At 38.0% G+C, this 18,215-nt stretch overlaps 1 protein-coding gene across 1 annotated transcript; it reads left to right on the top strand.

Annotated features, from left to right (window-relative positions):
- The first annotated feature begins 4,542 nt into the window (after positions 1-4,542).
- On the top strand, positions 4,543-8,441 carry LOC140774696 (enhanced ethylene response protein 5). The gene is made up of 12 exons (XM_073117783.1): positions 4,543-5,042; positions 5,123-5,216; positions 5,310-5,399; positions 5,517-5,582; positions 5,784-5,873; positions 6,001-6,057; positions 6,261-6,322; positions 6,625-6,712; positions 7,582-7,658; positions 7,728-7,802; positions 7,885-7,990; positions 8,115-8,441. The coding sequence occupies exons 1-12, from the start codon at positions 4,738-4,740 to the stop codon at positions 8,244-8,246; spliced, it is 1,242 nt and encodes a 413-aa protein (XP_072973884.1). The 5' UTR covers positions 4,543-4,737; the 3' UTR covers positions 8,247-8,441.
- Positions 8,442-18,215: the final 9,774 nt, after the last annotated feature.

Here is an 18,215-nt window from a genome sequence, read left to right as displayed (position 1 = left end):
CAAATCTTAATTATTACCGACCATCATTATTTATCTCATTTTGAATATCTAAAAGACATAGGTAGAAAATTAATATTTACTCAAACAATAAGATCATTAATATCACAGGGTAATTAATGGTAATTCATACTTCTCTTTAAATTAAATTTTGATGAAAAAGTTAATAGGTTTACATTAGTCTAAACCACCGGTAAAAATGTAATATAAACTGAGAGTTCATGGGTAGTTTGATTTAGGCACGGAGTAATTTAAAACTTATCCTAAAACTACTTAGTCTAACGATTAAGATTTTTAAGGATATAATAGGAATGTAAATTTTTTTAAAATATATTACCGGTTCAATAGGTAATTATCATTTTTTAAATATATTATCTTACACATTATTTTTTGATAATTATATTATCTTAATAATTTATCAAGTAAAAAACATATATATCCTTAACTAAGAGTAATGTATATATATATATATATATATATCAAAATAAGAGTATTGATGTCTTTTTATAATTAACTTAATGAAAGTTTAATTAAATTTTATTTATTTGATTATTTTTTATTATTTATATATATCTCTTGTTAGTTTAAGATTAATTTAAATTAAATTTAATAATAGATGAACATAAAAAATTATATTTAAATTGAAGTCTATCTCCAAGGAATCAAATTTAAATAGTTTAGTATTCAATAATATCTCCTATAATAAAAGCATAATTATATGTATCACAATCATATCTAAGAGAAAAATTTTAACAGAAAAAAAAGAACATGTTGTAACACCCAAACCTTAAACGTGCATCGTACGAGCCCACACGGCACGTGCATGGCACCTGACCATTTGGTTAGTTACTGACAATCAAATAACATGTATCAACATCATAATTTTATCCATAACATCTAACTAAGAATAACTCAAGTCTACTTATCAACAGCATACAGATAACCCTACTTGGGCCCCACATAGGTCACAACACATCATCAAGAGCTTTTCACAACTACATATACACAATGGTGGTATATACATAATTATACAAGTACAAAGTCACATGCTAGAATATAAGAAAAAGATAAAGACACATTTTGGAGGATGTCTACTAATACATCAGATAAGGTAACTCATCCAGCGTATAATACTAACCACACTCTACTCTTCACCCACTAGCAAGACCTCTAAGGGAGTATCCTGCTCTACTCGTTCACCTAGGGTTTTGGAAAGAAGAAAAAACAAAGAGAGTCAACCAAAAATATATCTCATGATAAAATTACAAGATAACATAACCGAATATAACAACATATGATGTATAACAATCACGATCCAATGATACTAGTCACATCAATGATGATGCATGCCAATAAATATATAATTGTATATGCCAGAGCTAGATATAATCTATATATTTCTCACTATCACAATTATCCGTCTCAACTCTGAATATCATCTATCATGCTGGACTACGGTATCCGGCCCCAAACTCGATACTCATCATGCCATAAGCTTAGAGCATACCCTGTCTTACGCTAAAAGTATCTCTAGAGATAAATCATACCCTGCCATACACTAAGAGTATCTCAGAAGAAGGTAATCATACCCTGCCATACACTAAGGGTATATCAATAATAGTTGTACCATATCATACGCTAAGAGTACAACCATCAGTTATCACCATACTCTGTCATACGCTAAGAGTATGTCTAGTACCAGTCTGAACCAAATACCGTTCCAGTCATCACATCACATTACATACACAAGTGTTTTCATGATTTCCTATACATGATAGATCATATGCATATATCTAGTACTACAACAGATCATACAACTCAGGAATTTATGTGATAAAGAAGTCAAGAGAAAAATGATGTAATGTAGACTCCAACTATGTTTCTAAGACATGTTTACTCTTGCTAGTGTATCACATACACAGTCATGCTAGAGATCATCTCGGTATAAAATCATAACAGTATAATCATCTCTAATCATCTCTATATATCACCAATGTATTCATATCCCAGATCAATCTAATCAAATATATAATAAAATATGCTTGACTAAAATCATCTCTAGATAAAGTCATATAATCACGCTGGAGGCCAAAATATGCATGTACATAATATATAATATATCCTAATTTGAGAAAGACGTCTAAGGATAAGACTACTCACCACCACTGCAATTACCAAACAACCACTTATTCACGCTGCTACGACAACGATCAAGGGTCGATAGCTAAGTCCATGGGGTCTTGAACATGGGGGTCGGGATTTAAAATTATTTATAACAAATAATGTCAGTCTTTCTATTACTTAAAATTAACCCGGCTAAATGATAATTTCTTGTTGTAATCATGTACTCTTTATTTCTATATTTATTTTATTATTTATTAACCATAATTATATTATTTAATAGTGTATTTAAAACATAATTATCTCCCTATCATTCTCTTTGATAATTAAGAAAAATAAAAATTAAGTTACTGCAAATAATTACTATTACCTACCTAGGATTAAAATAGTAATTTATGTTGCGGGTATTTTGCTAAACATGATATAATTAGATTTATTTACTAACTATGATGTAATTAGATTAACTGAACTAATTAAATAATTAATAACATAATCAAATATAATTTGAATAGTATCAACTATAAACAGTGCTAGGCTCAGCCCAGCACCTTAATCTAGCAAGTTGCGCTGCAAGGGTGTTGGGCCAAGCCCAGCACCTCGCAGTAGTGCTACTCGAGAGAAGGAAAGAAGGGGAGGAGGAGGAGGAGAAGAAGAAGAGGGAGAAAAAGGGGAAGAGTGTTGGGCCTCAAGGGAAGGGTATAGCCGCTAGTGGGAACTCAGTGGCCTGCCTCTCGCTGACGGCTCAAACCTCCGACGGTCCCGAGAGGAAACTGACAAAGAGAAAGAGCAAGAGAGAGAGAGAAGGAGAAAGAGAGAGAAGGAGAGAGAGGGAGGCTCACCGATGGATAGAAGGGCCGACGGCGGCTCTTCCCGGTGGCCGGTGACTGTTGGTGCACTAGAGGGAGAGAGAGAGAGATCTAGAGAGAGAAAGATGTCAAGAGAATGCGAGGAAGAGAGAGAAAAAGAACATTATAGAGAGAGAGAGAAGGTCATGCGGCAACGGCGGAGTGGCCGGTGGGCCGGATCCTACCTCCACGCGTCGCCATGGCGTGTAGAAGCATGGCTCGGTGGAGGTGCGTGGCACTCCCATTGCTGCCACGGCATGTAGGCCATACTAGGCACAAGGTCGGCCATAGTGTGGCCGGTCGCGTCGTGCCCAGCAAGTTTAAGTTTTTTTTTAATTTTATTTTTTACCCTACTTGGGTTATTACACGTGTAATCCGAAAGTTAGGTACACATAATCAAAACTTCTTAACTAATATGCCTATTTTTTTCGTAATGTGATTTTGGAATCGGGTACCGAGAAATCGATACCGATTATGAAAAATGGCTATTATAGCAGTTAGATTAAGATTATGAATTTTAAAGGGGTATTGAAGTATTTGCCGTATATTAAATGAGCGTTTCTTTCATACCGTAGAGGTAATTGCTTATCAATCGGTTTGATGAATATCTAACGATTAAGATCCTCAAGAGAATAATAGGAATGCAAAAAATTTAAAAAATATATTACTGGTTCAATAGGTAATTATTATTTTTTAAATATATCAACTTGCATATTATTTTTTGATAATTATATTATCTTAATAATTTATCAAGTAAAAGACATATAATTAATGCATATATATCAAAATAAGAGTATTGATGTCTTTTTGTAATTAACTTGATAAAATTTTAATTAAATTTAATTATTTAATTATTTTTATTATTTACATATATCTCTCGTTAGTTTAATATTAAATTAAATTATATTTAAATTAATATATAGAGTTAGAGAATTATATTAAATTAAAGTCTATCTCCAACAAATCAAATTTAAATAGTTTAGTATTAAATAATATCTTTTATAATTAATGCATAATAATATCTATCACAATTATATCCAAGAGAGAGAAATCCAAAAAAAGAATGTGTAATCAGGAAGTTAGCCACACGTAATCAAAACTTCTTAACTAATATATCCACTTTTTTTACGCAATGTGATTTTTTAACCAGTACGGGGTATAAAAACGGGCTATTATTGCCGTTAGATTAAGATCATAAATTTTAAAGGATTATTAAAGTATTTGCCATATTAAATTAATTATGTTGCACCCGGGTCAAATTGAATTATTAGATTTGTGATTAAGCCCAAGCCTCTCCTAATTATAGATTGGGTCTCGTAATTTAATACCAGCTCATGATGGTTGAATAAAATTTCTTGAATCAAATAATGAGAGGCGGCTCGGATCGGGTCGGGTTGGGCTATGCTCTGCTCTTGTCATAAGAATTTCACTCTTAAGGATGTTCATCCAGTCTGAACGCGTGAAACCCGTTCGTACCCGGCCCGCACCCGAACCCGAACCCGCACCCGAACCCGCACCCGAACCAGAACCCGAACCCGCACCATAAAATGCCCTAGTTATCTCCTTAGTTCGTCCTCCCTCTCCCTCATTGCTCTCGCCGTTTTCTCGTTTTCGCTAAACCGTCGCCCTACTCATCTTGCTTCTTCCTCGCCCTCACACCCTTTCTCCTCCGCTACGGGGTTTCACAAACCATGTACCGGCTCGAACTCGGTCCGTCTCGGCCCATGAGCACACGTATCCTATAATCCTCGAACGCCGTTTCCTTATCTTCCTGATGGCGTACCTGAGCATGGGGGAATCCCACCGACGCATCGTCGACTATCTCTCGCGCTTCTCCGATGCCGTCTCTTCCCAAGATGGCGCTTCCCTCAAGCTCCTCCTCTCCCTCTGCTCCTCTTCCCCCTCACTCCTCTCTGTCGCCGACGCGCTCAACGCTTTCCATGATTGGACTAGATTGGTGAACCAAAACGAGAGGTACTCCAACATCGGGGAAATTATCGTTCCCTTACTGCGATCTCTCCAAAGTTATAGACTTGGACACTTCGCCGACTCCTACGCCACCTTCGAGAAGGCCGCAAAGTAGCCTCCTTCCTCTCTTTATCCATTAAGTTTGTTGTTTTGAGTGTTTCTCGGGGAGGCTTATGGTGGATTTTGCTCAGTGCATTTCTGCAGGAGTTTCGGAACTGGGAGTCCGCATGGGCAATGGAGGCGATGCACGCCATTGCGCTCGAGATTAGGTTGCTCGCTGAGAAGGTAATGGGCATTGTAAGATTGGTTTTTTTCATTTGCTTGTATTTGGTTTGTTGAAAATTTGGGGATTACGGGTGTTCGGTCTTTTGCTTTTAGGCTGATAGAGAGCTGGTGTCTAATGGGAAGAATCCTGAGAAGCTGCAAGGAGCTGGTTCCTTTTTGATGAAAGTCTTCGGGGCTCTAGCTGTATGAACTTCCGATCACTTATTTCCTATGTAAAAAAAGTTTTTGCTCTTTGAATTGGCCATTGTCTTCTACTTTGCTATACTTACCGCTCTTAGCATATGATTGTAAATCTTGTAGGGAAAAGGACCCAAACGCGTTGGAGCCTTATATGTGACATGCCAATTATTTAAAGTATACTTCAAGGTCTGTTTCCTAGTTTTACTTACTGTTTGCTCATTTAGTCATTGACAATGTGATCACATTCTTCTTCTACGTCGTTTAAAGAGGAAATATGCTAATATAGTATATGTAAGTATGATGCAGCAGAATAGAGTTTCGCAAAGCATAGTGTAGCATGTATCGTAGCAAAGTTCCATTCTAATGTTTGAAGCTTCAACCTTGCAGCTTGGTACCGTTCACCTATGTCGCAGTGTCATAAGAAGTATCGAAACTGCTCGAATATTTGATTTTGAAGAGTTTCCACCTAGAGACAAGGTTTAAAAGATTTCACTTTTTCTCTCTTTCTTGCCATAATTTAGTTGTGTATACTCTTTATCTGGTTGCTTCATACCTCTATTCCATAAATTATAACTTGTCTGTTTTTACTTCAACCACAAAACAGGTCACATACATGTACTATACAGGTCGCTTGGAGGTTTTCAATGAAAACTTTCTTGCTGTAAGTCGTCTTGCAAGATACGTCTTCCTTTTATTTGTTTTTATTGTTTTACAGCCTCTTATGGAATAGGATGTTTAACCAGACAATGCTTGTGTTGCCTCTCATAAGTCTGTGTTGGCACATTATTTAGATTCAGTTTGTTATTTATTCATCAGATGAATTTGTGGTGAAGCTAAACTTATCTATTATTTGTAATAGGACAGGCTGATCACAAACTAACATATGCACTGACACATTGCAACCCTAGAAGCAAATCAAATTTAAGGTATGACTTGGCTTTCAAATAGCATTATGTCATCTCTCATTTATATTTACGAAGTACAGAAGTCGTAAATGAAGTAACTATCCAATGCCTAACAAGTATCTCTTTGATAATGCATCTCTCTTTAAAATACATATCCTAATTATTGTAATGCCTTTTAATAAAATATGTTATATTTTATTTCTTAAGCACTTTGGGCATGGAGCAATGCATACCTAAACTACTATTTAAGTGCCCAAGAAGAACCTTTAGTGCCTTTATGTTTGTTTCTACCATGTACTAACTATTCTTATATATTGATATAGGATGATTCTGAAGTATCTCATTCCAGTAAAGCTTTCAATTGGTATCTTGCCGCAAAAGTGGCTTCTGGAGAAGCATAATTTAGTTGAGGTATTATATTGTGTTCCACTCCTCTGTAAGTGATTATTTGCACTCAGTTGCACATAAACAAGAGTAGATTCTGGAGCTGGAAGTACTCTTTTTATATAGAGGACCAGTTTCTGTTATGACAACAGTGATGAAGAGTTAGGGATATGGATATTAAATTTTATTTATGTTAAGACGAATATCAAATGAGTACTTAATGTCTTCACTTAGTTGTTTATCATTGATCTGTTCATAAAAAATTTCATTATTCTATTTAGTTTTAATCATAAAAATGTGTTATCTGCATCTCTTTGTAAGAAACCATTTTATGGATGCTATTTTGTGCCATTGATGATTTCATCAGCATCATTAGACTCTATAGAGAGCTAGAGTTGACCTTCTATTCAGGTGATTACTTCTGATATGAACATTCCATAGTTAAGAAATACTTTGATGCAATCTTCATATCTGATTGCAACCTCAGCCAACTAACCCTTGTAAACTTTTCATAATTCATAGAGTTATACCCTAAGCAGTATGCTGAAGGATTCTACCAACTTATCACATTGATCCTTATTGTGTTTTTGTATTGACACTTAAATATATTAGTGCTTGATGCCAAATTTAAGCAGGAAACAAGGATGACTTAATTATATATTAATTGTTTAAGTGCTTGCATATGGGAGAGTCCATTTTTGACCTGATAATACCCATTGCGAATATTAACTGAAAGGCTCCCTGCAAGGCTGAAGGAAACAAAAAGTTCCTCGTTGATAGGACACTGTTATGCTATTGTTGACGTATTCTGATTAGTTCTCTATTTAGGTGATCAATTTTGGCTATTCTGTTCCAGAGGTTTTATACTTTTAGTAGTGATAATGTAGCTCTTGCAGTATGCAGATGTTGTGAATGCGCTGAAAAGGGGGGACCTTAGACTTCTTAGACAAGCCCTTCAAGAGCATGAAGACCAGTGTGTTTCCTTATCACATTACTGTATACTATAAGATTTTAAGTTTTAATTACTGACACATACCATTAGGTTTCTGAGATCAGGTGTTTTCCTCGTGCTGGAGAAACTAGAACTCCAGGTTTATCAAAGATTGGTCAAGAAGATGTAAGTGTGCATAGAATATGAAGATACATAATTACATGCATAGTTTACATACAATAAGTACTAGATAATGATTTTTTCACAGTTACACCATTCAAAAACAAAAGGATCCAACCAAAGCACATCAGATTAAGTTGGAAATAATTGTTAAAGCTCTGAAATGGCTAGAAATCGACATGGATGTTGATGAGGTACATTATCAATTATCCTCATTTTTTTAGTTGCCCTTCAAATACTGCAGTTTCAAATGATTTTGGTGTAATTTGGATTCTACATGTTCACTATTTGATTACTTTTGCTTTTTTCCCTTTTCAGGTGGAGTGTATAATGGCTATTCTCATTTATAAGAATCTGATTAAGGGATATTTTGCTCACAAAAGCAAAGTTGTTGTTCTTAGTAAACAAGATCCCTTTCCAAAATTGAACGGAAAGCCTGTCAGTTCATAATGATATATGCTTGTGGTATTGTTCTATTGGATGCCTTGATAATTGGAAGCATAGGAGTTACTCATAATTTTATGATTTGGAGGTACTTGTGTAATTTTAGAAATTATGTATACGAAGTTAGGGTGAGTTATATTTATTAATGGTCATAGATTGGTGCAAACTCAATTGAATTTAATTATTTGTCTATTCGTTTTACTTTGGAGAAAGGTACAGAAGGCAATGGATTTATTAATGATTATAAATGATTTGGATCTATTGGGCCTAATATTTCGAAATCTTACTTGCTTATGAATAGTGGGAGCCCATATGCCTTTTCAGAGATCACAAACGCAGGCGTAGTCCCCCAACCCACCACACACTGCTTTGGAAGATAATGAGAATTTTGTACCAAGCGTGCAAGGCCATTTCTCGGAATCCAGTAAAAAGCGACAGAAAAAAGTGAAGTATGAACTTGAAACACGGGTAAGCGAGGAACCGTTAGTCAGGAATAACAAAATTTTTTATTTCAGAGTACAACTCTCTCAGAATAAGAGCTAAATATTATAATAGCTATATTTCAAAATAAAATACTATTTATCAGAATTATATTTTATGATAAGATTAATAATAGTATAATATTTAATTGGTATAATATTTTTTTATAAATTATTTCTTATTAAAATATTTTTTATATGTACTAATAACATTAACAATATAATATTAATAAACTAATATTTTATCAAATTAAATATTTACTCATAGATAAAATAATATATTTACTATTTAAACTAGATATTAATTTAATTAAATCTTTCTTTTCTTTAAATAATAAATATGAGATTTTGGAAAAAGGTAATACAATATTATTAATAATCTTATGTTTTAAGCTAAAATAAAATATATGAAAGTGTAAATACTGATTTGCTGATGCGTTACGTAAGTCTCAACATTGCATGTATAGCGTCTTATATATGTAATATAACATTGCATTGATACAACGTTATATAGCTTTGCAGAGCATTGCATATATAGTGCCCTATATATGCAATACAAGTGTTTGAGTTATATAGTTTTGCTGAGCTTTACATACATAGCGCCCTATATATGCAACGCAAGTGTCCAAGCATCGCATTCATATAGTGTTACATAGCTTTGTTAGGCATTATATACAAAATGCCTTATATATGCAATGCAATCGCTCAAGTATTGCATTCATACAGTGTTACGTAGCTTTGTTGAGCATTGCATATATAATGCCCTATATATGCAACGCAAGTGTTGTGTTATATAGCTTTGTCAGGCATTGCATATATAAAACCCTATATATGCAACATGTGTCTGAGCATTGTATTCATACAGTGTTATATAGCTTTACCGAGTATTGCATATATAGAGTCTTATATATACAATACATAATAATGCAATATTTTATGTATGCATTGCATACCTATTATATATTATCTTTTTCTTTATCTATCCTATCAATTTATTTTAAACCAAATCGAAGGATATTTCAGTAATTTTTTTTATTTTTTTATTCACTTTATATCATATAAAATAATTATTATACTCTTATTTCAGAATACAAGTAACAAAATAAAATCCTCATTTTAGTAATAACAAATTAGATTTTGCTATTTCTAGATGTGAATAAAGCCTTAGAAATCTGAACATGTCAAAAGAAGAAAGTAGATTCCAATCATGAACTTTTATTTTTTAACAAAAGGCCGCGGTCTTGTTTAATAAATAATAAAACAGAATCATAAGATGCAACATGAATTTGATAGAGCTATCCATCAAATTCCCATCAGAACAGAACCCCTACCAAAAGAAGGAAACTAAGAAAGCAAAACAAACAAAACTATACCAACAACTAAAACCAACAACAACATCCCAAAGTCAAGACAACAGCATCCCAAAATCAAGACAATCAAACAGAATTGTTCCAACATCTAAAACCAACAACAACATCCCAAAACAAACAGCATTTATCACCATATCCAACACTGATCACCACAAAACAACCTTTAAAAAAAGAAAAATCTTCTGACTACAGAAGCACTGAGTGATCACTCTCCATCCTCTAGATTCACCACTGCTCCAGAAATGTTCTTGACTTTTTTGACAATCTTTGACAATCTGCTCTCCCTGACTGCTTGTCCAACATAGAAATAAAGATGTTATTTTATGTTGTAGGACATCCTATTTTTTTCGCAGGTTCTAAAATTTCTGCTATTTTGTTCTATCTAAATACTCCAAATCAGAGCAGCAATCCAAACTAAAACAAGTTTGTCATTATCTCCCTGTTAACATATCTTTTCCCCGGGAATCAATCTTTCACATTCCTTGACTTAATAGTAATCCTCATGATTTTTCTAGCTTCATTAATAATTCTCTTCACATACCAACAGTTCAAAAATAGATGATTTATTAATTCCTCTTTTGAACAAAATACACACTGCACACTATCAATCGATCATTTCTCCACCAAATTATCTTTGGTTAAAATTTATTTTGACACATCAGCCATAAAAAGGCTCACATTGAGAGGGATTTTCATTTTTCAAATCCGGGGAAGCCTTCCACTTGATAGGGTGATACCATTGGTCCCAACCAATGTTTTCATAGTATTCTCATCCTTTCTTAATTTCTCTGATAGGGTATATGGTACTAAAAGATAGGCTCTGATACCAATGATAAGCTACGGAATGATCCCTTCAAGATCTGGATTGATTGTAGGAAGCAATCCGCGCAACCGAGGAAAAATATTCGTCAAATATTTTTTCGTAGTCAGAAAATTACAAAACCAAGTTGGATCGATTCATAACTTCCTGATTACAGTTTCTGTATTTACGCCCTTCGCAGATTCGAACTATAACTGGGATGAAAACATGATATATTGCAGACGATGGTGGAGGTGATGAGTGGAGTGGATGTTAGGGTTATGAATGATAATGGAGATGAGGATAGATGGATGATGTTGTTTAAGGGATAAAGACAAAGGAAAAGAAGTGGTTGAGATCCCAAAGAAGAGGACTCAATATACGAAGAAGATTAGAAGTTAGATGAGATATTACCAATAGTAGAGGTGGTAGGTTGGTGAAGAGGGAGGAAGGAGATTAGGGTAGAGAGAAGATAGAGAGGCAAGAAACCAATATTCTAATAACATAATAATTTTGGCTTCCATCCACACCTTTATAGAGGCTAGCCAACAAGCCAAATTAACAATAATTAACCCTAATTCTAGTGGACTCTCGCCAATTGCGTTCGAACGCACTAGATCGCGTTCAAACGTACAAAAGGCATTCTCTGTTGATGCAAACCTGATGCAGACGTTTGAATGCGGGGTTCGAAGGCGCTCAACTGTGTTCGAATGTGCATTTCGCGTTCTCTATTTTTGCAAACCTGATGTAGGCGTTCGCAAAGGCATTCGAATGCGACCCCTTCCGCGTTCGAACGTGACCTACAGAAAATTTATTTTAATAAAAACAAATAATTAATGCAATAAGAAAAGACTCTAACTAAGTGTATCAGCTCACCATACTTCCTCCACCTTGCCCTTAAGGTGTGAAATCGGGAAAACGCTCCAAGATGTCCGTCTCCAACTCCTATATCGCCTCATCGAATGGCTTGCCAAGCCACTCAATTAGAACGTCCATTTCTAATCTGGTACCATGATGTTGGCGGTACCTAGCAAGTACACGAACTGGCTCTACAATCTTTGTCTCCTCCAATGGCTCTGATAGAACTGATCGAACAACCTGATGATCTCCAATCCGCTTCCTCAGCAATAAAAAATGAAAGACAGGATGTACTCTTGACCTCTCCGGCAGCTCCAAACGATATGCAACTGGACCGATACACTCTAATACTCGAAACGGACCAAAGTAGCGATGTGTTAACTTTTGGTTAAGCATTAGACGCAAGGTCACCTGTTGATACGATTGTACCCTCACAAACACCCAACTACCGATATTGAACTCTTGCTCCCAATAGCTGTGATCATAAACTTGCTTCATGCAGTTTTGAGTAAGTTTAAGATGGGCACGCAACCTTCTTAATGTGGCGTCTCTATCTATCAATGCTAAGTCCACCTGCGTTCGATCTGTAGATGCCACTGGGTGATAGGCGCGTAATGTCAGAGCTGTGTGCCCATACATCACCTCAAATGGAGTCATGCTAATACTGTTGTGGTAGGTGGTGTTGTAAGATCACTCCGCTCACGGTAAGAACTCCAACCATTGTCTTGACATCTCTCCAACAAAGCACCACAAGTATTGCTCAATGCTTTGATTGACTACCTCGGTTTGGCTGTTCATTTGTGGATGGTAGGTCAAACTAAAGTTCAATCGAGTCCCCTATAATTTAAAAAATTTCATCCAAAAGTGGCTCATAAATACACAATCAGGATTCGAGATAATTGTGTGTGGCATGCCATGTAACCAAACAACATCTCTAATAAAAATTTTAGCCACTAACTTGGCTGAAAATAGATGTGACAATACAAAAAAGTGCGCATACTTGCTCAATCTGTCAACCACCATAAAAATAATAGAATAACTACATACCAACAAAAGACCCTCTATGAAATCCATAGAAATGTCTTCCCAAACACGGTCCGGTATCGATAGAGGCTGAAGTAATCCGACCGGTTTCAATGTGGTTGTCTTAGCTCTTTGACAAATTTCGCAAGGTACCCGTGGATGGATCAAGGTACCCACGGACGGATCAATGTGATTGGTACTCGAATGAGGGCGGATCAAGGTACCCGTGGACGAGGGGTTAGGAGACTATTGATGACACACTTCCATGAAACTCCTATAGCAGACCACGAGGGGTCTTACGCACCTACAAGCGGTTGGCCCAAAGCTGTACATGGAAAACAATGAAGTTGAATGTGAAGAAATATGTGCGTGAATGCCAAATCTGCCAACAAGTCAAATTGGAGACGCTCAAACTAAGTGGGCTGTTGCAACTGCTGCCTATACTAGAGCATATTTGGGAGGACATCTCCATGGACTTCATCGAGGGGCTGCCGGAGGTTCGAGGCCAATCGGTGGTGTTCGTTGTGGTGGATAGGCTGAGCAAATACGCTCATTTCATAGCATTGACGCATTTGATTTTAGCGAAGAAGGTTGCTAAAATTATTGTTCGGAAAGTGGCGCGCTTGCATGGGATGTCTAGGATGATCGTGTCAGACCTAGATCGCATCTTCATCAACGAGTTTTGGTTTGAGTTTTATAGATTGCAAGGGACTCGAGTCAACCTTAGTTCAGCTTATCACCCCGAGACGAATGGCCAAACCGAGGTAGTGAACCGCGGACTAGAGCAATACTTGCGTTGCTTTGTGGCGGACTGACCAAGGGATTGGGCCAAATTCCTTCCATGGGCCGAGTGGTCTTACAATATAGCTCATCACTCTAGCATTGGCATGACCCTTTTTGAGGTGGCGGCGAATCGGACCGAGCTCGACTTGGAACTTGCGAACCGAGATGAAACCTTGATACGGTTCAAGATTCACCTAGCATCAGCCCAAAATTGCATGAAGCAGACTCATGACAAGGGCCAATGTGAGCGAGAGTTTGAGGTGGATCAATTGGTGTTCGTTTGAGCTCAGCCGTATCGACAATCCACATTGAGGCCGATTTTGAACCAAAAGCTGGGTCACAAGTACTACGGACTGTATCGAGTGCTACAATGAATCGGTCCAATAGCTTACCGGTTGGATCTACCCGAAAGAACCCAAGTCAATCCAGTTTTCCACTTGTCGGCATTGAAGGCCCAGATCGGGCCTAATCATGTGGTGGGTTAGGCCCTCTCGAACCAATGGAGGAAGATAGCCCAGCTTAATCGATCCGATTCTTAGGCCGTAGGAGGCAATGCCATGGATCCAGATTGGAGACAGAAGTGTTGATCGAGTGGCTAGGCAAGCCCACTAACAAGTCTACTTGGGAGCTTGAGTCAGATATCATGGATAATTTCCCCAATTTCACACCTTGAGGACAAGGTTGCGGAAGCATGGTGGATTGATATGATTCGGACTTCACTGATGTCGTCTCGAGCACGGATACACCTTATGGGTGTCTTTTCTTATTATTTTAGTGTTTTATTCAGAGAAAAATAAGATTTCTGTAGGTTACGTTCGAACGCAGGTGGGTGCGTTCGAACGCGCTTGCAAACACCAGCATCAAGTTCACAAAAACAGAGAACACGAAATGTGCGTTCGAATGTGGTCGAGCGCATTCGAACATTGCGTTCGAATGCCTGCATCAGGTTTACATTGGCAGAGAACGCCTTTTGTGCGTTCGAATGCGTTCGACCTTGTTCGAACACGGTCGGCGAAAATCCACTATTTCTAGGGTTAATAATTGTCATTTTTGAATTGTTTGGTTAGTCTCTTAAGGTGTGGATGGCAACAAAAAAGGGTTTCTAGAATGAATTGAGTTTTGCCCTAATATTCTTCTTCTTCTTCTCTTTCGTTCCCTTATTCCCCGGCTCCGTCGCTTCTAGCCTCCCTCGACCGGCCACTCACCTTAATCCCTTAGGGGCGGCCCACTCCTCTCCCATCTTCAAATCTCTTTACCCTTGCCCTAACCCTTTTCATCATCCATAATCCTTCCACCACCACCTTATTCATCAGTGCCACCCCATTACCGCCGGCTGACCACATCCATTATCCACCTAGGATCTCATGGCTCCATTCACAAATCCATAGAACGGACTCCCTGATATTCGTCTATTTATCCGACGATATCTCCAAATCCTGCCCTTTATCCTCTTCTAAATTTTCGTGCAAGATTCTATTCAGATCTAAAAGCGAGATAGATCAAACTTTAATCCAAGGGGAGATCGAGGGAGATCGTATCAAAGAGGTGAGTCGATTGAGGTTGATATGTGAGGCCACCACTGTCGGTGGTGGCCACTAGTGACCAAGGAACCCGGTAGTGGGAGGCGACATGGCATCGCCTCCCACGTAGGGCTAATGTGGGAAAACTTCCCGGACTGGTGGGTAGCTGATCCGAAGTCGCCGGCTGATAAGCTCTAATACCAAATTGATGGATTCTTGTACCAAAAGATAGGCTATGCAACGATTCCTTTAAGATCTGGATGTAAGACAAGAATCAGTCCGCACAACTGTGGAAAAATATTTGTCAGATATTCTACGATAGTCAGACAATTACGAAACCAATTGGTTTAGATCTATAACTTCCTGATCTACAACATTTGTATTTACTCCCTTCTCAAATTCGAATAGAAACTGGGACGAAACCAATTCGGTTAGATCTATAACTTCCTGATCTACAACATTTGTATTTACTCCCTTCTCAGATTCGAATAGAAACTGGGACGAAAATATGAAAGAACGTGGGTGATGGTGGTGATGACGGGTGGAGTGGATGTTAGGGTTATAGATGAGTATAGAGATGAAGGTGGATTGTGGATGTGATTAAGGAAAGTAGACGAAGGGAACAAAATGGTCGAGATCCCAAAGAAGTGAGGTGGCTCGATAGTCGAGGGAGATTAGAAGTTAGGAGAATCCTTCGGACTCATCAACTAAATTAAACAACTCTAACAAATCCTAATAAATTAACAACTAAGTTAAAACCCTAATAAACCAACTAAACTAGTATTCGTTATCTTTTTCGATTACCTCTTGGATTAAGCTTTCATTTTGTCATAGATATATTTTGAATCTGGAGAAGTCATGAATATCAAAGTTGAAGATCTAGAGGTTTGCAACCTTATGCAACTGGTTTGATATTATTTGGATATGTGTAGAATATTCTACGAATATTTTCTAGAAATTGCACAGAGCTACATTTAACTAATTAAATAAAATCCTAAGTGTATCAGCCCACCACGCTTTCCCCACCTTGCTCTCAAAGTGAAAAGTCGAGAAAACGTTCCAAGATATCTATCTCCAACTCCCATGTCACCTTATCGGATGGCTTGCCAAGCCACTCAACTAGAATCTCTATCTCCAATCTCATACCATGAAGTCGTCAGTGCCTAGCAACCAATAGCTCCGGTAGAGCTGATCTAACGACTTCATGATCACTAATGTACTCCCTCAGCAATGAAACATGGAAGATAGGATGCACTCTTGACCCTTCCAGCAGCTCCAAATGATAAGCAATCGGATTTATACGCTCTAACACTCGAAACGGACCAAAGTAGCAATGTGCTAACTTTTGGTTACGTATTGGACGCAAGGTCACCTATCGATATGGTTGCACCCTCACATCTTACCTCAATCCTAGCCACGTGCAACTTTGAGATATCCTCGTATAAATCCTCAAGACACCCTCATGACCAGTCTCTGGAGTTTAATGGAAGTGCTCCAACAATTTTATGACGCCTTGAAAGGTAGCTGGAGCATTGGTGGGACCAAAAGGTATCACTCAGAACTCGTAATGCCCGTCTAGAGTTCAAAATGCAGTTTTGTGCACATCCGCTGGGTGAACTCTAATTTGATGATACCCATCCCTCAAGTCAAGATTACTAAATATAGTCGCCCTTGCAAGCTCGTCCAGCAACTCCTCGATAACCAGAATGGGATACCTGTCCTTTACGATAATAGCGTTTAGTGCTCGATAGTCAACACAAAAACGCCATGTCCCGTCCTTTTTTCGCACCAAAAGCACGGGGAATGAATATGAGCTATGACTTGGTTATATAAGGCCTTGCTCCAACATCTCGGCATCTTTGAGATGACTTCTTTTTGCACATGCTGATACCGATATGGCCTCACATTCACCGGTGCAGCCCTGGGTACAATCTCTATGCGATGGTCCGCTACTCTCCTCGGTGGCAACTTCTGTGGTTCCTCATACAGTCCAGAAAAGTTATCTAATAAATTAGACAATTCAATGGTAGTACTTGGACTCGTTTGAGGCTCATCTCCTACTGGTCCTAAAGCTGCACATCTTTGTTTTCTTGTTTATATTTCATCCACATGTTCTGGAAATCAAATATGACGGGTCCCAAATTCTGTAGCCATTGAGCACCAAGGACAATGTTCGCTCCTCGCAGCGCCAATGGATACAATTCCACATTGAGGTCATGTCCTTGCACCGGTATACCGACCCCGCGACACAAGCTCTCCGCCCAAAGCTTTGTGCCATCTCCAATAGCAACGTCAAATCCCGTGGTCGGTTCGGCATCCAAACCCAATCTCCTCACTAACCTCTCGTTTAGAAAGTTGTGTGTACTCCACGAATTAATGAGGACGTATACACAATGCTTTCTAACGAGTCCGTCTACCTGTAACGTCCTCGGCGTGGAAGTACCCGAATATGCATGTATCGATATTTCAGCTTGGATATCTTCCTGAATGCCCTCCACAACGGCCTCCTCATTGACCTCCTCTAGACACTCCTCATCATTAACAACCTCATCATCCTCCTCAAGATCATCGATAAGCATCACATTCTCGATCGGTTTAGAACACCGATGATTGGGGGTGAAACGCTTATCACATCGAAAGCAAAGACTCTTCGCTCTTCGCTCCTCCACCTAGGCAGGTGTGAGAGTTCGAACGGGCGGTCTACAAGCGCTTGTATCTCCTCTCGCAGCCTTAAAATAAATGTGTTCATCAATGTCCCTTCGGGCTACGGTGGCTCACAACGACTACTAGTTCAAACTCAGCTTGGTACTCCAATACGGTTGACCTTTGAACCATCTTGCTTAATGTGGCAGCAAAATCTTCACATGCCGCTGTCCCAAATTTGCGTGTAATCCTCCTATAAAAATCAGCACATCCGGTAAATTCACCACCACGAATAACCGATCTATACCAATGCAATGTCGTTCCTTGGAGGTGAAAGCTTGCCATCTGGACTTCTGCATCTTTTGCTGTACCTTGACAATCAAAAATATTGTTCAACTTGAAACACCCAATCCGTTGGATTACCGCCTTGGAATTTTGGAAAGTCTAAGCATGCAGTTCTCCCTCGAATAGCGTTGTCGGGTTCACGAAAGATCCTTGGT

This window comes from Typha angustifolia, chromosome 13 (assembly GCF_048772165.1).
Source record: "Typha angustifolia cultivar Huaian chromosome 13, ASM4877216v1, whole genome shotgun sequence".
Taxonomy (NCBI): Eukaryota; Viridiplantae; Streptophyta; class Magnoliopsida; order Poales; family Typhaceae; genus Typha; species Typha angustifolia.
This window is presented reverse-complemented; position numbering and strand designations above follow the sequence as displayed.

Excerpts from the sequence above, each read along its gene's own strand:
- LOC140774696 (XM_073117783.1), top strand. The coding sequence starts at position 4,738 with ATGGCGTACCTGAGCATGGGGGAATCCCACCGACGCATCGTCGACTAT. Across the intron at positions 5,217-5,309 it reads TTAGGTTGCTCGCTGAGAAG|GCTGATAGAGAGCTGGTGTC; the intron begins GTAATGGGCATT and ends TTTTGCTTTTAG. Across the intron at positions 5,583-5,783 it reads TATTTAAAGTATACTTCAAG|CTTGGTACCGTTCACCTATG; the intron begins GTCTGTTTCCTA and ends TCAACCTTGCAG.